Raw genomic sequence first — 22948 nt, forward strand, 5'->3', positions numbered from 1 at the left:
AAGCACACATACTTGCTCACAACATACCAGGTACTGTGGAACTTCCATATCTATTATCCATGGTACGAAATGCAGTGTTCTGATTAACTCAGAAGCTGTTTCCTAAAGCCACTCCGAGTGAACTTGCTTGTAAACAGGTGGTAGAGTTGCTAACAAACTATCATGACCAACAAGTGAATGTGGTAACAGCTAGGTATCAGTTCTTTAATTACAAAAAATGGTCAGAACAAACTTTTCGTGATTGGGTAACAGGATATGATAAGGAAATGCATATTTAAATGTGTTTGTAGTGCTTTATATTCAGATGTTATGTTGCGTGATGTGATCGTGTACAATGTACCTGATGTCAAACTCAGGGAACAGATTCTGAAACAGTCCGATCCTTCATTTCAGCAGGTAGTGCAACAACTAGATCAGTACTATTCAGGTGCCCTGACAGCCGATAAATTTTAGCAGCCAGCCACTTGTTGGGTTGAGTCCCTTGTTTGCAATTGTCCGATACAGTGGCAGCTTGCAAGAGCCACACCAAGTAAACAATGCTCCATGCTGCGTAAGCAATTCGCTAAACAGGTGGCTACACAAGTGATCAGAATTAAGTCTTGCCCTCAGAGTTATTCACAGCATAAACGCCAAGACTGCCCCTCCCAACAAGCTCATTGTTACACTTGTGTTAGGAAAGGACATGTACAATCTGTATGTTTGCAGAGGAACAAACATAAGAATTTGGCCCACTCACAAAAATCTAGTCACAAGACCCCTGTCATTAATGCAGTACATTCAAAGTCTGCAACAAGCATTAGCAAGCCTAGCAAGCGTGCAGTTTCTTCAGTGATACACCAGTCCAACAAACTTTTTGTTCATTTGCTTCTTTGTGGGAAATTTCAGTTGGACCTGGGTGCCTTTGTCACGTTGCTAAATTGTCACACATATGAACTGTTAGGTTCACCATACCTGTCTAAAAGTAGCACATAAGTGACGGCTTATAATGGATAAGACATTCCCATTCTCGGACAATGTACATTGCCTGCCATGTATCACTCACATACGTGAACAGTGACTTTTATGGTGCTACAATCACACAGTTGTGAGAACAGTTGGTCTTGATTCATTTGATTTATTTGGCTTTAACTTTCAGGACAATCTGTTGTCAGTGTCTGCATTCCATGCAAACGCCAGTGTCGCTAGCTTGCTAAAAGAGTTCCTGGAACTCTTTTCCAAAGGTTTAGGCAAGGCTAACAATTTTATTGCACATATTACTCTGAAAGACAATGCTCAGCCAAAACTTTTCTGGGCCAGAACTGTTCCCCTTGCATTAAGGGACAAAGTCTCTGATGAACTTGCAAGACAGTGGAGCTATTGCACCCATACAAGCTAGTCAAAGGGCAAGTCCATTGGTTTTCCTCCCCAAACCTTCAGGTCACATTTGCCTCTGTGTTGACTCTAAGTCTTCGGTCAACCCACAAACTGTAATTGATACTTGACCACTGCCATGCCCAGAGGATCTCATGGACAAATTACGCTCTAGACGCTACTTTTCAAAAATTGATTTGCGGGATGCATATCTTCAAATACCGCTTGATGAAGAATCTCAAAAAGTGTGTGTAATGAATACTCATTTTGGCTTGTTCAAATATTCACAATTGACTTTTGGCAGTGCTTCTGCACCTGCCATTTTCCAATGGTATTTGGAGCAGCTGACTGTGAAAGTACCAAACTTTTCAAGCTATTTGGATGATATTGTCATAGCAGGTCATACACCTAAAGAACATATTGCAAATTTACATGTTTTGTTTCGTGTGCTGCCTGATGCAGGACTAAAGTGTAGATTGGACAAGTGCGATTTTTTAAAACCTGAGTTGCAGTATCTTGGTCATGTCATAAACAGTCAAGGTGTACATTCTCTTCAGTCGCGTTTGTTAGCCAAATGAGATTTGCCAGTTCCTCGCAATGTCACAGAATTGCAGTCCGTCTTAGGGAAAATGAACTATTATATTTGGTTCATACCGAATGCTGCGCAAAAAGTGGCTCCAATGCATCGCTTGCATTGCAAGAATGTCCCCTTTGTTTGGACAGATGTGTGCCAAGCAGCTTTTCGAAAACTTAAAGATGTATTGCTCAGTGATTAATGCTTAGTTCACTCTGATCCTGACAAACCAGTTATACTGAAAGTTGACACTTCCTCTTACAGAACTGGTGCAGTGCTTTTGCACAGAATTGGTAATAAAGAAAGGCCCATTGCTTTGGCATTGAAAGTGTTGTCCAAAGCACAGTGTAACTGAGAAAGAGGCTTTGGTTATTTTGTATGGTATCACCAAGTTCCACCACTATTTGTATGGCAGAAAATTCTACTTAGTAATGGATCACAAGCCTTTGCAGTCCTTGTTTCATCTGATGAATTGGTTCAGGTACAAACTGCCCAAAAATTGCAAAGATGGGCTTTGTTGTTGTCTCAATACCGGTACGGGGTTGTGTATCATATGACAGTTCAATGTGGTAATGCAGATGCAATTTCCCATTTTCTGATTGGTCCTGATACAGACTTTGATGCTTCTGCTGCATCTTTTTGTCACATCAATGCTCAGGATTCTGAATCGCTTCAATCTTTTCCGCTGAACTATAGAAAAATTGCGCAGGCCACAGATGCTGATTTGGATTTGAACATTTTGCTCACTTTCATTCGCACATCTTGGCCTCATTCCTTGCATAGCATACACAACTCTGTAGTGCACCAATACTTTGCACATCGGCATAGCCTTGCTGTGTAGAAAGGTAAGATTCTTGCTCAAAATGACAATGGACAGTCATAGGTTGATCCCTAAAGCATGGTGTAATGATTGGCAGTTATCTCTCAATATTAGTTAGTGTAACCTACTGCAAATAACAAAGCAAAAATCCCCATTAATATATGAGTACAAAATAAATGCCCAGTGTTTGGAACCGGGAACATCCGTCAAGTATCTGGGTGTGACTATTCGAAATTATCTCAAATGGAACGATGAACTTACACAAGTAATGGGTAAGGTGAACTCTAGATTTCAGTTTATTGGTAGAATCCTGAAGCGATGCAGTCCTTCAACAAAGGAAACTGCTTACAATACTTTAGTTCACCCAGTCGTAGAGTATTGTTCATCTGTATGGGACTCTTACCAGTTGGGTCTGATTCAAGAGATTGAGAAGATCCAAAGAAGAGCAACAAGATTCGTGACTGGTTCATTTAGCCATTGCGAGAGCATTACAAATCTCATAGAAAGTTTGAAGTGGGACATAGTTGCAGGTAGACAACATGCTAAACGGAAGGGGCTCCTCACTAAATTCCAAAATCCGATCTTCACCGAGGATGTAGAGCATATACTATTACTACCAACTTTCGTATCATGCTATGATCACCATTCAAAGATAAGGGAAATTAGAGCTCGTACTGAGGCATTCAGACAGTTGTTTTTCCCTTGTGCAATCCGCGAATGGAACAGGGGAGGGGGGGGGGGGGGGGGGAGAATATGACTTTGGCACGAATAGTGCCCTCCACCCCACACTGCTTGGTGGCTAGCAAAGTATATATGTAGGTGTAGATGTAGAAAGCTTTGCAAAAAGAAGTGTTGCAGTTACTTCACCAAGGGCACTGGGGGATTGTTCATACGAAAAAGTTAGCACATCGACACTGTACCTGGCAGTATATGGACACCCAAGTAGAACAGATGATGTCACAGTGTCACGAATATGTGGAAAATGAGTCTAATCCACAACAGAAATTTTCTGCTTGGCCCAAGTCGCAATTACCGTGTTGGTTGATTGTGGTTGACTCATACAGCGAGTATGAACTCAACAATGTCACATAGCACAATTCAGCTGTTGTCCTCTATTTTTTGCCTCATAGGTTTACCTGAAGTAATAGTGTCAGACAACACCCTCATTTCATGTCAAATGAATGGTGAAGCAGAATGTTTTGTCAGAACCTTTAAGCCGCAGATGGCCAAACTTTGCTCTGCACACACCAGGGATCAAGCATTGCAACTCTTTCTCGCCTCCTATCATTTGCACCCACGAGATGGACTGTCGCCGGCGGAGTTGCTTCATGGCCACCACCCCCAGACACTGCCTCACCTGCTCCATCCTCTTGAGCATCCGGTGCCTACTTTGTGCTGCATGATATTGTCTGTTACATGGTTTTTAGTGGTGGGTACGTTGTGAGATTGCCCGTCGACTTGGCACTTGCATGTATCTTATTTCAGGTCCAGATGACTTGCAGCACCAACATCGAAATCAACTTCGCCTCTGTCATGTGCACGACAATCTTCAGTGTCTCTTCCCCCAGATTCACAGATCTTGAGGACAGCACAGCCACAGCAGCTGTCAGAGGGTGTCATCAAGACACTGCGGGATGACCCCATAGAGGTGGGGCCTTTGCCTCTTCTCATCCTACCGATGGAGCTGGACCCACCCACACCACAGCAGACGTCACCTTCTTCATTTGGTTCATGGCCTCAGGAGGTGGACATGTACCCTTCTGGTCATTTTCCGGGGGATGTTTCTGCAAGAGCGAAGGCCGGATGGCAGGGTATGACTGGAAACTTGACATCCCCTGCAGCAACAGCTTCTGTTTCATCAGCACTGCACCCACACTCCTGCCTCCTCCACCATTGTCGCACTGCTTGGCTCTGGGGGGGGGGGGGGGGGGGGGGGAGGACTGCTCTGGCAAACAACACGTGCGAGCATGGAGAACAAGAATAATACAGGAAAGAGGGCTGTGAGACGACATCAGCCTATAGCGCGCAGACTAGGACATCACCATGACAGGAGCTGCATCTATACAAAGAGAATAAAACCGATGCACTGCCTAGCCTTGCCTGCACTAGAAGAGAGGACTAGAAGAGACGCACTAGTAGACTTGGATTAGAAGAGAGCAGTGATATATGAACTTGCGTGATTAACTTGCATGGACATTGTATATAGCATAAAGACATTGATTATTCTACATGTCACCATTTGCTTGTGACCCAAAGTTAACCATTGTCAATTCAGCTACTGTAATAAACTCAATTAATAGGATTTGCTTGTGTGTTGTTTAGCTATCTGTGAAAGCAGCATCCTAGGCACCCTGTAAGACGCAAGTGGGCAGGATTCCACACATTCACCTGATGTCTCTCCCTCCGAGCTGTTAGCCACCCTTCCATAGAACTTCCCTCCCATTCCCTAACTCCTTACTTATGAGATAATAACAACTGGAACAAACAATTGATTACAGAATTAATAATTTATTATAAATATGGTTGTGTGACTTACACAGTTAATGCTTTTTGGGAAATCCTTCAAAGCTTCTATGGACAATGTGACACTTGATTGAAATATAAGACAGTAAAGAATAGAAAGAACTCTAAAGCTTTAAAAATATTAACTGTATGTTCACACCAGTCATGTAATTCTATCATTTTAAAATGTTTTGTTTTTGGTGTGTAATAAGTTACTCCCAAGAGATGTGCTATTCAAATATGTATTGACACCTACAAGCATATTCTGCAAACAATTAAGTGTATGGAAAGCAGGAACAGGACTAAAAATATTTAAAACACTTCTGTGTGTACTATAACCTACATCTACATCAGCACTCAGAAAACTATTGTGAAATGCATGAGAGAAGGCACTTCCCACTGTAGCAGTTCTTATGGCTCCTTCCCACTTTATTCACATGTGAGGTTTGGGGAGAATGATTGCACCTCTGTGCATGCTATAATTAGTATAATCTTGTCCTGGTGATCCCTTTTGAGGTGATGCATAGTAGGTTATGGTCTATTCTTAGGTTCATCATTTAAAGCTAGTTCTTGAAACTTTGTAAGTAGACCTTCTCAGGATACTTCACATTTATCTTGAAGCATTTGCTAGTTCAGTTTCTTTAGTATCTCCATGAAACTCTCTCATGTGTCAGTAATTTGTCTAATCTTATCTTTGTGGTCGCTATAGGAGTGATGCATATTGTATATTCCAAGATTTCTTGCTTAGTACTAGTTCTTGAAACTCTGGAAGTTTTTGATTGTCAAAAAAAAAAAAAAAGAAAAAAAAAAAAAAAAAAAATTAATATGACACTTACTTGAGTCAGTAATAACTGGTCTGTAAATGACTTTATAACCTTGAATAACTCCTCCATGGTACTGTGTAGGTGGTGGTAACCACTTAACTTTCACACTCTTTGAAGACAATGGAGAGCATGTTACATTCTGAGGTGCAGCCTCTGGAACTGTAGAATGAGGCATATTATACTAGTTTTTATTGTTCCTAGAATGGGAAGAAAGTCTGACATTTTTACCCCACAGCTTTCAAAACATTTAAAAACACGGTAATAGCATAATCAAAGGGATAGAGTCTACACAGAGAGGCTGTGCCATGCTATTTAGCATTCCCCACAGTGCCATGACGTATCACAATGCACCATATTTTCAGAAGTCACTGTGTACAACAAGCAACTAAAATGAGGAAGCACCACAGCATGCAACTGGTGTTCAGATGAAATTGGTCATGTGACATCCATCACTTGCTGTGTGGTGTGATCTTGACCACCAAATTTGTGAAAGCATTGTTAAAGGATTTGATTACAGCTAACTATTTGTGACAAACAAGACTATAAAAATGATTGCTGTGCTCTTAGGTTCTTGCCTATGCACACCATCAGAAATCTTGACATATTCAGAAAAAAGGTCATATATTTGAGAGAAGAAAGAATATAAGTGTCATTGCTGGTTGTTTCACTCATAGCAATTTCATCTTTTGTTTTTTTAGTCAGACTTAAGTTGCATAATTGAGGAAACTAACTCATAAGAGAGTATGCTCTTCTATGTAAATAACATCAAATGCTGCAGAACATACTTCTGTTATGTGTGTAAGATAGTCCTAGAGTGTGTTACAAACACATATACAATATATATTGTCCCAGTAACAAAACCGCAGTGGCCTCATACAATTTGGAATATTAGCATTCATCTTAGAGTCTCCTGAAGCTGATATGTTATTAACTAACATTTAATTATTACAGAACATATCTAAAGTGACATGTTTGTTATAATTCTTCAATGTGCTGTTGCTCTGAAATGCCATTCTGTCATAACACACAAGTTATAAAATGGAAACAACAAATTACAATGAATTAGGGCATGAGGGGCGTCATGTGATGGATTTGTTGTTTCAGTTGAAAGCCAGCCAAAAGCTTTTGTGGCTTCCTCAGTATAGTCACTCATCTTTCTGCAGTTGTTTTCAAAGTGAAATAGTATGGGTGCAAACTTTTAAGATAAGCAATTGACAATTATTTTCTTATTTTTCTTTTTTGAAATCATATCTAACATTTGCACAGCATGTAACTGCATGCCAAAAAGCAATAAGACTGTGAATATATCTTATTTCAAGTGGGTACAGTTTAAAATTATTATGTGTTTGTAGTTTCTTACATTTGCGTTATACAACAACAAGGAAAGAACTTTCATGTGTTTAACTTTATGAAAATTTATTATTTTACCCTATGTTTCGTAATATCCGTATGCACTATCATGTATCATATGCCTTTGTTTTGGCTTCCAAAACCATGGCAGATGGTTGTTCAATTTGCTTTACTTTGAGATCACGATGTTGCCTCTCTGTGGAATTCTGTCTCTTTGAGAATAATGCATGCATGCACAAATAATTCTTAAACTGTCCAGATGATATTCAGTTACGCTAAACTGCAACATTATGTTGTCTACGTTTCACTCATTAACTATAAAAATTTATTTGTAAGAGCTAATACACATACAAACCAAATCTGACTTTGCACATTGCATCTAATATCACTAAAAACTGCATGTCACATTTGGTTTTTGCAAAAATAAAAATAAAAAAACAAGAATGACAGCAAAGACATTAAAAAGTATAGTTGTAACAAATTTTTGAGGTATTTAATCCACAAAACAGTTATGTGTTTCCTTTTATAATCATACTGAAACTGTATTGGGCCAAATAATTATGACAAGATATAGTTTGTGTAATTGTAGAACATCTGGAAACTAATATTAAAAAATAAAATTGTTTTACTATTGTTCAAGTTCTAATTCACAAGATTGCAGAAATGTCATCAGTTCTCAATGAAATCAGTCTACAAATCAGAATGTGATTAACACATAATAAACAATCCAGCATATGAATAGTTGCAACATCGTATGAGGATTAAGGAAGCACTGATGGAATATAATTCTCATGTCTATGCAATGAATTCTTAGGTTGATGATAATGGAAAAGGAGATTATATTGAAGTATGAAGTAACTAAAGTTGTATTGAGTGCTTTTTGCAAGTGGTATATCACATGGCTAAATTCAGGCAGAAGGACTGAAGGGGACGGAAGAAGAGTGAAGGAAAAGGACTGCAGACATCTAGGAAAAGGGGTAGATTTCAGGAAAGTCACCCAGAACTGCGGGTCAGGGCAGACTTATCATACAGGATGAGAAGGAGTGAAAGTTCTTATGTAAAAATGGTGTTCCATGTCATATTAACCTAAAACTTTCTACAATATGTGATTTTATAAATGAAAAGTACAATGTTGTAACCTCCTTCTTGCGTTGTGACAGTGAAAGGAGATGATTTTGGTCCATGTCCCACACTGTTGAAGGCTTGAACATAAATGTCATATTTTGTAAATTTCTTCAGTTGTTTCAGTCTTATCTCTGTATTTTGGAGCCCTCTAACCTGCAAATGAAATGGTTAATAAGTATGAAACACTGACTTGAATATTTGGGGTTTTCTTGCTTTTTAACTAAAAAATGTACTAACCGAACTTGTATTTGTGTTGTTGCTATCAGAAAATGAAGCTCCATGAAGACTCCAGTGAACTGTGTATCCCACAATTTCACCATTCCATGTATCTGGTAGTGGTGGCTGTTAAAAATATCAAGGCACTTATTTGGCTTCTAAGAAGAATATTTTATTACAAAGAATGCCTTAAGGTTTTAATTAAAAGAAACAACCAAAGTGATAAAAATACTTGTAAGAACATGAAAGGAGCAGACAGTTTACCAAAAGTACTGGAAACACATTCTTGAACTAATCATTCTCTTATGAATGAAAACACACACAACACTGGTGTAATATTCTACAACATTATTGTAGAATATTACTGGTGCTGTGTGCGTTTTTATTCATAATCAATGAAATATTCTACCAAGAATTGATGGAAAAGTCAATCAATGTAATAATTCTCAGAAGAAAGTCATTGACTGAGTGATTTTTCTTTGCCTTTCAGTTGTTTGTAACTGGTACTTTGTACAGTTTTTGTGCTATTATAAACATATAGGCATGGCTCATTATGGTCAGAGAATTTCATGTGTACAGTGGGGTAACATATAGAAGTGAATGTCACAATAAGATATGAATAAATTACACTTGTCCTTACCATATGTTTCTACAACAATTCATGGGCTGTATTTGGCCTTTGGAAGTAAAACTTCATTACTGAAAAACAAGGGTTCCCATAACATCCCCCCTGTACCCACAAGCTTTTTTTTCATTATAGACTTCAGATATCCTTTTGTACACATTGCATGCAAGGCTGGAGCAAGTTGAAGAATTTTTTTTTAAATACATAACAATGGTTAACAGTTACCATGAATCAGAAAGACAGTATAAGTTAGTGAACAATAAAGAATACTCATTATCTTAATGAGGCCTATTGTATCACCAACATTGTCTTCCAATAATGATTTTGCTTCAGCTGCACTAAAAATGAATGTTTTGTGTAAGGAACACCCACGGGCAGTCACAAATCTCCATCAGACATCTCCACTCACACACAGAGCATACAGAAAGTTACTTAGAAGTCTTGAAATTATGAGACAAATATTAAGCATGACACAGATGCTGTCTGGTCAACATATGAGTGTTTTGTGACAGAGGTGCTTGGAAACCGCATCAAAAATCTTGTGCAGTCTGCATTACAGTGGAGAGCAGCTTGATATTGAGGCTTATGGGGATGGTGTGCCCAGCTACACTAAAAATGGCAATTTCTGCCCAGTGAGCTTATTTCAGTGTGTATAGCTATGTCACATGCTGAAATGTTATTTTTATTATGATGTAGGGTTTGGGCTACAGGATTGTCTGAAAACAGTAACAGAAAAATTAAAATTATACATACCTTCCATGTTATAAGCAGTTCATCTGGACCAATGGTTTCTGCTCTCACATCCTGTGGAGGCCCAACTGGAGCTGAAGTTACACAAGTACTTATTGTTTTAGAACTAAGAACAAATTTGAGCACAAATATTTATTGTTCACTTAATATGCAATCTTTTAGGAAATACAAAAGAAGACACAATTAAGAACTGAAAGATTTACCTTCTTCTTGTGTCTTAACAATCAGGGGTTCAGTGAAGATGCTGGCCTCAATAGTATTCATTGCAAGCATTCTTATGTGGTATGTGGTGGCAGGATGCAAATCACTTATTACTGCTGTTTTTATGGAATCTGATCTGAAAATTTAAAACATTTTTCAAAATGATGGACACAAGTTCAGTGTAAGTCTTACCTTAAATGATTAAAGCCATGAATATCATCTACAGAAAATTACTATATTATTCTTGAAGTCTGAAGGTATTTCACCTGTCTCATACATCTTGCTCACCAGATGGTACAGTTTTATCATGGCTGGCTCTCCCAGTGGCATCAGTAGTTCTAATGGAATGTTGTCTATTCCCGGGGCCTATTTCAGTGCTCCACCAAATTCTTCGTGCAGTATCATTTCTCCCATTTCATCTTCATCTACATCCTCTTCCATTTCTATAATATTGCCCTCAAGTAAATCACCCTTGTAGAGATCCTCTATATACTCTTTCCACCTTTCTGCTTTCCCTTCTTTGCTTAGGACTGGTTTTCCATCTGAGCTCTTTATATTCATACTTCTTTAATTTTCCTGTAGGCAGTATCTATCTTACCCCTAGTGATATATGCCTTTACATCCTTACATTTGTCCTCTAGCCATCTTTGCTTAGCCATTTTGCAGTTCCTATCAGCCTTATTTTTGGACATTCGTATTCCTTCTTGCCTGCTTCATTTACTGCATTTTTATATTTTCCCCTTTCATCAATTAAATTCAATTTCTCTTCTGTTACCCAAGGATTTCTACTAGCCCTCATCTTTTTACCTACTTGATCCTCTGCTGCCTTCACTATTTCATCTCTCAAAGCTACCCAGTCTTCTTCTACTGTATTTCTTTCCCCAGTAAGACCTTAGTGAGATGTTTTTTTATATTCCTTTCTGGAACAATTTACAGGTCCCTTTGGGTCGTTCTCTCTTACACCATACATTTTTAAAGAAGTATGTGTATCATGTCTGAAATCAGCAACTCTGATAATAAAATTAAAACAATTTGGAATAGTATTAAAAGAGAAACAGGTCAACCAAGAGCAGAGGAAGACAGTACTACCATCAAATTGAATGAAAACTTTACGAACAAAAAGTCAGAAGTTGAAAATATTTTTAATAATCATTTTCTAAATGTTGTGGATATAGTAGGATCCAGGTGTTCATTAGAAGATGCTAGGCTGTTAATGGAAGAGGCCATACCTATGCAATTTGATACAATTGAAATCTCACCCACTTCTGCCTCTGAAATTAGGAAAATAATAAACTTGCTTAAAAGCAAAAACTCACATGGAATTGATGGCATTTCCAGCAAAATACTAAAAGCTTGTTCTCAACAGATAAGTAAGATTCTCAGCCACCCTTGTAATAGCTCTCTGGAACAGGGCATTTTCCCTGATAGACTGAAATATGCTATTGTTATACCTTTGCATAAAAAGGGGGATAGATCTGATGTCAACAATTACCGTCCAATCTCCCTTCTAACAGCTTTATCCAAAATTTTTGAGAAAGTAATGTATTCAAGAGTAGCTTCACATATCTGTAAAAATGAAGTACTAACAAAATGTCAGTTTGGTTTCCAGAAAGGTTTTTCAACAGAAAATGCCATATATGCTTTCACCAGTCAAATTTTGAATGATCTGAATAACCGAACACCACCCATTGGGATTTTTTGTGATCTCTCAAAGGCTTTTGATTGTGTAAATCATGAAATTCTGCTAGAGAAGCTCAAGTATTGTGGCATGAGTGGGACAGTGCACAAATGGTTTAATTCGTACCTAACTGGAAGAGTGCAGAAAGTTGAAATAAGTAGTTCTCGTAACATGCAAAGATCAGCACATTCCTCAAACTGGGGAACTATCAAGAATGGGGTTCCACAAGGGTCAGTCTTGGGTCCTTTGTTGTTCTTATTATATATTAATGACTTGCCATTCTATATTCATGAAGAGGCAAAGTTAGTTCTCTTCGCTGATGATACAAGTATAGTAATCACACCTGAGAAACAAGAATTAACTGATGAAATTGTCAATACTGTCTTTCAGAAAATTACTAAGTGGTTCCTTGTAAACGGACTCTCACTGAATTTTGATAAGACACAGTACATACAGTTCCGTACAGTGAATGGTATGACGCCATTAATAAATATAGACCTTAATCAGAAGCATATAGCTAAGGTAGAATATTCCAAATTTTTAGGTATGTCCATTGATGAGAGATTAAATTGGAAGAAACACATTGATGATCTGCTGAAACGTTTGAGTTCAGCTACTTATGCAATAAGGGTCATTGCAAATTTTGGTGATAAACATCTTAGTAAATTAGCTTACTACGCCTATTTTCACTCATTGCTTTCATATGGCATCATATTTTGGGGTAATTCATCACTGAGGAATAAAGTATTTATTGCACAAAAGCGTGTAATCAGAATAATAGCTGGAGTCCACCCAAGATCATCCTGCAGACATTTATTTAAGGATCTAGGGATATTCACAGTAGCTTCTCAGTATATATACTCTCTTATGAAATTTGTTATTAACAACCAAACCCAATTCAAAAGTAATAGCAGTGTGCATAACTACAATACTAGGAGAAAGGACGATCTTCACTATTCAAGATTAAATCTAACTTTGGCACAGAAAGGGGTGAATTATACTGGCACTAAAGTCTTTGGTCACTTACCAAATAGTATCAAAGGTCTGACAGATAACCAACAAGTATTTAAGAAGAAATTAAAAGAATTTCTGAATGACAACTCCTTCTACTCCATAGAGGAATTTTTAGATATAAATTAAGAAAAAAAGAAAAAAAAACAAAAATATTAAAAAAAATAAAATAAAAAAAATAAAAATAAAATAAAATAAAAAATAAAGAAAAACAAAAAAACACAAAAAATAAAGTTGTTATATTAACTTAAGTATGTTGTTAAATTAACCTAATTATGTCATGTATTGGAAAATTCGACTCGTTCCACATCATTACGAAATATCGTATTCATGATCCATGGAACTAGTATTAATCTAATCTAATCTAATCTATTTTCTATGGTGTATAACCTTATTGGGAAGGTTCTATAAGTGCAATCATGGTTAAACAAGAACTTTCACTTACAGTGTGATTCAGCGATAAATTTAATATTTTGTGTTTGTTAACAGAACTTACTGAGTTGGCAGGAAAACGGCGTTCCGTGTCGCTGGCTTCTTGCCGCGTGGGCCTGGCTTGCTTGTAGCTGTGTATGGCTCACAAGCATTTCCTAACACAGCTTGCTATGTGTTTGCAGTTGTATGTGCTTTCTGTCTGTGCTCAAGTTGAGAAGTTTATATAATCTGACCTGCACTGTAAATGAATTTTGCTGTTCGCCAAGAGGCCTTTGATTAACTGACTTCACACAGGGAATTTTCCTTGTAATGTTATTACGCTGTTTAATACATATTGTAATGGTGTTCTAAATTTAATAGGCTATTTTCCTAAGTTAAAAATATGTTTTAGATTGTTGTTATTCAGAGTGATCATAACACTCAAATCAGATTTATAGTCAGTGCCTATTTTCTTTCCAAGTTCTTTTTCTCTGTCCTTCTGCTATCATCAATCTTTTGTTTCTGATTTTCTTAATTTTTTTATTGACCAAATGGGATCAAATTCCAATCTCAACTGATCTTTTTTTTCTCTTTAGATTCTGATGCTTCAATTATTCTCTGGTTTCCTTGCCTTGGAATCGTCCATATTTTAATATCTCCTTTATTACGACATTTCTTTCTTTTATGCCTTTATAAATCCTTCTCGTTGTTTTGATTCAGGTGATTGTTGAGTTTCTTATCCGCTGATATTTTAATAGTTGTTTGATTAATCTGGTCCTACTTACTCAGTCCCCAAAAGAACAACACTATGTTACTACTGAGTTGTATTCTGTAGTCCGAGGCCGTCGTGGCCATTAGTGTGAATGTTTGGGCATCTTCGTGGTTGTGTGTGTAAATGTGTGTAATTCCACTAGAGAAAAAATAAGAGCTTGAAAGCTAGAGTAAATACTTTTTTCTGTTGCATGTTTTTGTGTGCCATGCATCAGTGAGCTATATGTGAGAAGTTGCTAGTTGCCTTTCCTTTACATATGGTATAACTGAAGTAGAATTATTGAATTTATTGCAAGGCTACGATTTACTGATAGTGAAGAGAATACTTAAATATCACACGGAAGAAACAGTGGGCTGTAGTGTAATTATCATAATTACAAACACTACGCACATACAAAGAATACGAATTCCAACAGAAGAACTTTACCAGTAGCTGTGAATTATTCTTCATGAGCTTCAGTGATGTATGAATGCCATCAATACTCACTTCTTACTTGTAAAATCAGTTCCTGAGGCTGGGACAGAAATGTTGACAGTTCCAGAGTGTTGCCAGTCACTGATAAGACTAGTTCCTCTCTTGTATTGTATTAAATAACTTGTCAAGGCACTATGGCCATCAAATGGAGGTTGCCATGACAAGCGAATAGATCTGCTGTTAACCTCTGTCACTTCCACATCAAGTGGAGGATCAGGTGGTTCTGGAAACATTTATAATGACAAAATAATTTATTTGTGGACATCAGAAATCTGAAAACAGAGCTATTGCAGCAAGCAATCAAAAAATGTTTGATAACCAGAAATAAAGAAGTAAAGGAGAAGTTCATAAATGTAATAGGAACAAAATGTTAATGGTAACAATAACAATGATCATAATAATAATAATAATAATAATAATAACAATACTTTACTACCTGTTCAGTATTTTCTTATACAATGGGCTTTGTCAATAAGTTCAATTACAGTATAAAGATGGTTATATTCTCATAACAATGTATATATAAATCATATGAATGTAAGTATAGTACAATAGCACACATTTTGAATTTTATATATTGTTAATTTTACAATAAAAAAGAAAACATTATACAGATTTATATTAAGCGGGGAGTATTCATGTTGATGACACTATGTCATTATCATATACATGTTGATAACACTATGCCATTATCCTAAGCTATTGATACAAATATAGAGCACTCGAAATAGGTCTATTATGCCTATATGTTAGATATTGTTTTTCCAAATTTAGGTCCTACTACAGGCAGAGGTGCCTTTCTCTGCGTTCAAACAGCAAATCTGCCATATTACAATCTTTATATTCATCAACTGAGTAAAATGCTTTACCTTTGAGCCATTGACCCAATGTTGTCTTACAGTTATTTTTAGATACTACTTGTACAATTTTAGGGAGCATATTAAACAGTTCGAGGCCTACATATTTATAACTATTATGTATCTTGGACAATCTAGAGTATGGCAGATCAATTGTGTGGTTTCGTCTTGTATTGTGGGTGTGGACAGATGACCTAAGGGGATATTGAGCTATGTTTTCTTTTACGTGTAATAAGCAATAATAGATGTACAAACAAGGAACTGTCATGATGTTAAGTTTTTTGAAATGTTCCCTGCATGTATCCCTAGGAGATAAACCCCCCCCACTATACATCGAAGAGCTTTTTTTTTGCCATCTGAAAATTGATATTGAATTGGGAGAATTTCCCCAGAGCAGAAGACCATATGAAAGATGGGGATGGATATAAGCAAAATATGAATGCAGCAGCAACTTTTGGCTGAAGTTATTCCTAAGCTTATAAAGTAGGAACATAGCACGTGCAAGTTTAGAGCAGACGTATGTGATATGTTTATCCCAGCTAAGTTTCTGGTCAATCATCATTCCTACCAGTTTAATGGACTTATTTTCTTTGTTTGATACCTTCAAATTAAATAACATTTCCTCAGTTTTTGTTTCATTTATGAATAGGGAGTTTGCACTAAACCAATGAACCGATTTTTCAAATATTATATTATTTTTTTCTCGTACAGATTCAAGAGTCTGTCCTGAATTGATAAAAGTTGTATCGTCCGCATAGAGGACTGTTTTACAGGGTAAATACTGTGGCATATCATTAACATACACTACAAACAGGAAGGGCCCAAGTATGGAGCCCTGTGGCACACCTCTTTTTATTGTTTATGGGTTTGACAGCTGCCCATTTACACCAAAAAATTGTACTCTGTTGCTTACGTAGGATTCTAATAATTTCAGGGTATCCTCTTCCATACCGTAGTGTCTTAATTTCATGATCAAAGTACTATGAGATACAGTGTCAAATGCTTTACTCAGGTCTAGGAGAGTAATAATAGTAATAATAACCACTGGAGCAACATGAACAGATGAGAAAAAAGCTGGAAGAGTGATGAAAAGAAAGGAAACAATAAGGAAATCAAAATGGAGCTTTTACATATCACAGTTGGTGAAAATGAGGATTAAAAATAAAGTACTTTTAGGGTTTTACAATAAAAATAAGAACTTTCATTGAAGGACAATGAAAATGTTCTTGACCATCATGCAAGTTGCAACTCATTATTAAGTAATTAGCTAAAAACGTTAAACATATATCATTCAGGTTTTCACAGACTTGAAAAATCTGCCTGATCTGATCTATAAGCAGGATAGTCAAACTTATGGACAGTCCTTTCTTCTCATTCTACTATCAGTTATCCACTGAGAAGGACTGATCTAATCCAAATACAACAACCCCACTTCAAACAGCTCTTGGCGTAATTCAGGCACATTGAGGGGAAATTGAAATCATAAAATATCTTTAAGGAAGGGATGTAGTGGAGGTCTAAAAATCCCTTAATAGTAATAAATAAAACAAACAAGCAGTGGTGGCTCACTTACAGGCACGGTGGAGCTGCAGCACTCCCAATTTTCATTTTATATTATGGATAACATTTAATACAATGGCAAAAAGTAAAAGTTAAATCCTTTTGTGTGTGTATGTTCTCCTGCCGCTGCTTGGTGAGTAGTTTTTATATCTATCCATTTACATCATTTAATATAACTGGTTCATCTTTCTTTAATTCTTTCTTTATATTTGTACAATATATAATCCTTAATGTCAGTAGTCATCTCTCAGTTTATGAAAGAGAGAGAAAAATCTTTGTATGGAACTGTTTGCTTCACAGTTCCAGTGGCATGGAGTTTGGCTGTCGTGTATGTGTGCACACAGGAAGTTGCAGACAAGGCTGAGAAGGAGAGAGAGCACTGTCACCACCACAGTGCCGAGCCTGGCATGCAGATTCCCCCCCCCCCCCCCCCCCCATATATGTGTTGTGCTTAAAATCCTTGCATCATATTCTTGAATGTGATGAAGCATAGAACTGGATTATTGTCCTACTCCCAGTTATTTTGTTTCACTGATTTTTTCCAGTTCTGTTACTTTACAGCTGTTACTCAGCAGCTTAAGTTTTCATAGCTGTCTCTTCGTGGGAAAGTCACAGTTAAGGGAAGCTGTCATTCAGCACATGATATTAGAATAATTCAGCCAGAACAAACAACAAGAAAAATATTCATGGCTTTAATTCTGACTGATAGCAATGGAAAAACTGGCTTTGCGGCTGTGAAGTAAAAAAAAATGCATTATTTTACTTTCTGTATTTGTTGTTTGGATGTGATGTATGGTGCCTAAAAGATGGTTTTCTGAATATAAACAAAATGAAATAAAAAACTGAAAAATGTTAGAAATCAAAGAAGCACACTGCTAATGTAGTTTCACTGTCACTTTTAGAAACCACATGTATAATGAAAAACATTGTGAGACATACACTTTCAATCAATGAGCATGATTTAAAAGCTGAAAAGAACTGTGAAATAATGTCAAAAATAATGGACTGCATTTTCTTTCATGGAAACTTTGACACTCCCTTAGATGGACATAACGGGAAAGACAATTTAGTAAATCTAGTAGTATTTAGAGGGTTACTAAATTCTGCATCTAAATTAAGTTCAGAGTTGAAGAAGCACTGAGTAACCATTTGAGTCTTCAATGGTGTTTTCAAGACCATTCAGAATGAGACACTTCACTGCCTGCTACCATTACACCATGAAGGGATAAGAATGGAAATTAGCTTCTTAGTTCGGCTCATGACACAACACATTTCAGAACACATTCAGATGATCCCTGTTTTATGGTACATAATCAATGTAGAAATATTTGAACAGTTTTAGGCATTCTTTATTCCAGAAAAATCAAACTGCAGGTGGTATATCAGACTGTATTTCAGCCCATAATGTAAATGGTTAGATGAAAAAATCTACTCACCACATGGTGGCAGGGGAATGCACACACAAAAGGAGTATAACTTTTACAAGCTTTCGGAGCCAGTGCCTCCTTCTTCTGGCAGAAGAGTTGAAGAGGAAGGAATAGGGGCAAAGGATAGTGACTGGAGAGGTTTAGGGAAAGAGGTACAATTCAGAAAAGTCATCCAGAAACCCGGATAAGGGGAGACTTTTTGGATGGGATGAGAAGGAAAGACTGACTGATCAGCAGCACAGCGTACGGTTAGGCACAGATTCATTTCAGATATGGTAAGCCTGCACTGCAATGCAATCAATCAACAACAGGAATTTCAGCTGTTTGAGGAGAGAGGATTTCATGCCTAGGATTTAGCTTCCCTGCTAGTCTCTTACTATAATAAATGCTTCACACAACTATTTGCATAATTCTTTCTTTTCCTATCATGTTGAATTCAAGGGAAAACTTTTATTAAGCTCCATTCATGTACTGCCTGGAATGGTGAATAATTTCTTTGTGACTGTGCTGATATGATTCTCTCTTTCTTCTTATTCAATATGTTGATAGCATGCTTATTTTGTCTTATTTATCTCTTTAACAGGGGAATATTATTACCAGATCAAACTCTATGATTGAAGTATTTATTCCACTGTTATAATTAAACTGTCAATGCTCTCCAACCATGAACATTAAAAAGAGACTGCCTGATGAAATCAGGATTTAAATTAACATTCCTGCAAGCACCACAGTTATATAGATAACCACTCTTAGTGTTTCATGGGTATATGCTATCACTTTCTCATCTGTGATGGAAGTACTGGCAACCGAATTTATTTGCCTATTCATGGAGGTTCGTAACAAGTTGCCGGTTGTAGTTTCGAATATGTCAGACTCCTAGCATTGTTTGGTTTTTATTTGGTACCTTTTATTACACTTTCATAAGATAGCATCTTAGCATAAAATTAATAAATATCTTTCATAAACGGAAAGCACTGAAATTACATATAATCTGAAAAGTGTACGCGATTAGCTTAAATTAATTTAAAGTGTGCGTTAAATATGATGATTTCAGTAAACCGAAACAAGTGAAGTGCCAAAATTTTACCTACCCTGAATGGCCAGATTGATCAGCAGTTCACCATGCCCAAACATATTGCCAGCTTGGCATGTATATAGCCCTGAGTCCTGCCGATCAGATTGACTGATAACAAGCTGAGACTGTAGCCCTGTGTCAGTCTTCACATCAGCTACACTTGTCCTGTGAATAAGTTAAATAATAATATTCAATTAAATGCTTTTAGTGTGCCATTTTCTGTAACATGACAGACCATTTACAGTATCTGTAAAAGACTGTTTGTTTGTTCAAACTGGTTATATACTTCTGGGTCAAGCAATGCTATTTCACATTTACAGGAATCAGATAGAAAGTTCTTGCCAAGCCTGTGAAAGTCTTTCTTTGTCTAAAAATTGACTCATTTCTTAATGTAACCCTCCTTTATGTCAATGTGCTTGTGTGACATTTTTCCAGATTCCATTCATGAAGGAAGGAAGCTCTGCAAAGTACACATCTAAAGTGGTCCCAACCTCTTCAGTAGACTGAAGCCAGTTTGTAACAACAAATTTCATACTTCCATTCTTTCAGTTTTTCTGCTGTGAAGGCATTTTGGTGACCTATTGCGCAGCCATAACTAAAGAAGTATTTTTTTCTTTAACAATTCAGGCCTTTTCATAGGCATTATTTTATCCTGTTGGTGTAGAAGACAAGGATAGTACTCACCAATTATGCATTTATACTTTATATGGTAATCAATATGAAGATTTCCTTGTATATCCTAGGAGAGAAGCCCACTGACTTCCTCCTACTGCTTTGTTTGATGTCTGTTTTCTGGTACACCAAAACAAGAAGAAAGATTTACATTACTCAGTAATTAGATAAAGAGACAGTAGTGTAATATCTCAAGGAGGAATTCAGAACATTTAGCTCTGGGGAGCAGCAAGTAGAGGGACTATGGCTCAAGTTTAGAAGAATAATTGACTGACAACTCGATAAATGTATATCTAGTAGAACAAGTGACGCTGAATGAATACATTAGGCTGTCACAAGAACAAAGTGTTTAGCAACAGAATCTAAAGATCTCTCTCAAAATCCAAAGAAATTATGCATACATAAAGGTTGTTAGCGGTACCAGAGTTACTGTCATGGATGAGAAAGGAACTGAAACTGAGGGTAGCAAAGAAAAAGCAGAAATGCTGAACACCATTTTCAAACGATCATTTACAAAGGATAATCCAGGAGCATTGCCACAATTTCATTACTGCACCACTGCAAATATGAGTGATGTAGACATTATTGTCAGTGGTGTTTAGGAACAGCTGGAATCACTAAAATTAAATAAGGCTCCAGTGACCAATGCAACCCTAGTCAGATTCTACACAGAATTTGCAACTGAGTTAGTTCCCATTTTAATCATAATAAACTGTAGTTCCTCAAACAAAAACTGTGCCCAGTGGTTGGCCACAAGCAGAGGTTTCACCAATCTATATGAAGGGCAACAAAGTGATCCATAAAACTACCATCCAGTTTCACTGATGTCCATCTGCTGTAGAATCTTTGAATATACAGGTTTCCAAAAAGAATGACCCGATTTTAACTTGTAATAATACTGAGACAAATGTCACTAGGTAACTGAAAAAGCACTAGATGTAATCGGCATGGTCTAGAGTTTCAGAAAAAATCCATTAGATGTCTCTACGAGTGCGTCCTCAATGCCAACGTGCCTCAATGTTGGATAGGGCGTACAGGGCCGTGAGACCAGGCTTTACACGCTTGGCCTCCTGGGTCCCCTGGCTTAACACCTTGTGATTTCTTCCTGTGGGTATATGTTAAACAATGTGTTTAGATTCCTCACTTATCTTGTGACACTGATGAACTAAAAACCAGAATATCAGCTGCTGTAGCTTCAGTGACAGAAGACACCTTACGCTCAGTTTGGGATGAATTCGGCTATTGGCTAGATGTCATCCGTGCAGCCAATGGAAGACATATTGAACATTTATGATGGATTTTTATAAACTTCTGTCTTTTCTGAGAAATTCAATATGCAATTTGTTGGTGTTAAGCCCTTCTTCCTAATAAACAATTCTATTTAAAATCACATCATTCTTTTTGGGACACTCTGTATAATGAGTTCAAACATAATGAAGTATCTCAAACAGAATAACCTCCCCCATGTCAACTAGCATGGATTTCACAACATCCATCATGCAAAATCCAGCTTACACTTGTCTCACAGAAGATCCCAAAAGCCACTCATCTGGTGTAGTCAAGTCAATGTAGTTCTTCTTCACTGTTGAAAAGCACTTAATTCAGTACCGCATCAACAATTTCAGTACTACTGAAAAAGGGATACCAAACAAAATTTATCCCTGAAGTGAGGATTTCTCGACAGGAAGAAAACAGAATGTTATCTTGAATGAATTTTTCAGGCATGCCCCTCAGAAGTTTGTTGGGACCCTTGTTGTTCATGTAGTTTATTGATGACCCGGCAGACAGTTTTAAAACTAACCACAAACTTTTAAGCAGATGATAAAGTTATCTGTAATGAAGCACTATTTGGAGAAAAACTGGACAAATAGCACAGATATAAAGTCAGGCTGTCAGAAGATTTCAAAGTGGTGTAGAAGTAGGCCACTAGCTTTAAATGTATATAAATTTAAAGTTTTCCACTTTACCAAATGCAGAATAGTAGTACCCCAAAACTGAGCTGCAATAGGTCCAGATGAAATTTAGCCTGTAGAACTGTCTGTTATAAATAGTTCTATAGTATGTGTCAATGTTCCATGTCAACATTTTGTGTACTTGATACGGGAATCATACAAACACACACGCAAACCATACCTGAGTTACAAGTTTGCTTATACTTGGTAGAGCGGAGCAGATGTTTGTGGGACACTGTCACCTTATGATGCAACAGTGGTTTATGGCAATGTTATATTGTTACTATTTGATTAAGTTCCACACATGTTATGTTATTTCAGAACCTTCAAAGGTACTTTCCAATGCCACAGAAAGAAGTACATAGTTCACTTAAAAAGAACTAAGCCCATATCACAGCTTGACAACTATAAATGTTAAAAGTTAATCAATGAAAAATCCAGGATGGAATGTAACATTATTATGAAAAGGAAAGACTGTCCAACAACCCCTCACCTGGTTGCCTCTCCCATCATGTGCTCCTGCTTGCAGTCTGGCTTCAGCTGCCAGAGAGTTTGGTCATGTGTGTGAGAGTTTCATTTGCATGAGTGTATGTTGTCTATTTTCAACAAAAGGCCTCTTGGTCAAAAGCTCACCTTTCAACAGTCTTTTTGTTGTGTCTATCTTCGACTCAGAATCTTTGCTGTATGATAAATAGCAACTATCCTTTTCATAATAATGTTAA

At 37.0% G+C, this 22948-nt stretch overlaps 1 protein-coding gene across 1 annotated transcript in view; it reads right to left on the reverse strand.

The window, feature by feature from the left end:
• The window catches only part of LOC124598421 (Down syndrome cell adhesion molecule-like protein Dscam2), a 378789-nt gene that overhangs the window by 136714 nt on the left and 219127 nt on the right, over nt 1-22948 (reverse strand). Inside the window, exons 12-18 of the mRNA XM_047136000.1 lie at nt 19619-19767; nt 14696-14906; nt 10340-10473; nt 10140-10210; nt 8783-8887; nt 8560-8698; nt 6083-6229 (exon numbers count right to left, since the gene is read on the reverse strand). Coding sequence (XP_046991956.1) covers nt 6083-6229; nt 8560-8698; nt 8783-8887; nt 10140-10210; nt 10340-10473; nt 14696-14906; nt 19619-19767 — 956 coding nt within the window. The remainder of the gene's footprint in view (nt 1-6082; nt 6230-8559; nt 8699-8782; nt 8888-10139; nt 10211-10339; nt 10474-14695; nt 14907-19618; nt 19768-22948) is intronic.

The sequence above is a fragment of the Schistocerca americana genome, chromosome 1, assembly GCF_021461395.2.
Source record: "Schistocerca americana isolate TAMUIC-IGC-003095 chromosome 1, iqSchAmer2.1, whole genome shotgun sequence".
Classification (NCBI taxonomy): domain Eukaryota; kingdom Metazoa; phylum Arthropoda; class Insecta; order Orthoptera; family Acrididae; genus Schistocerca; species Schistocerca americana.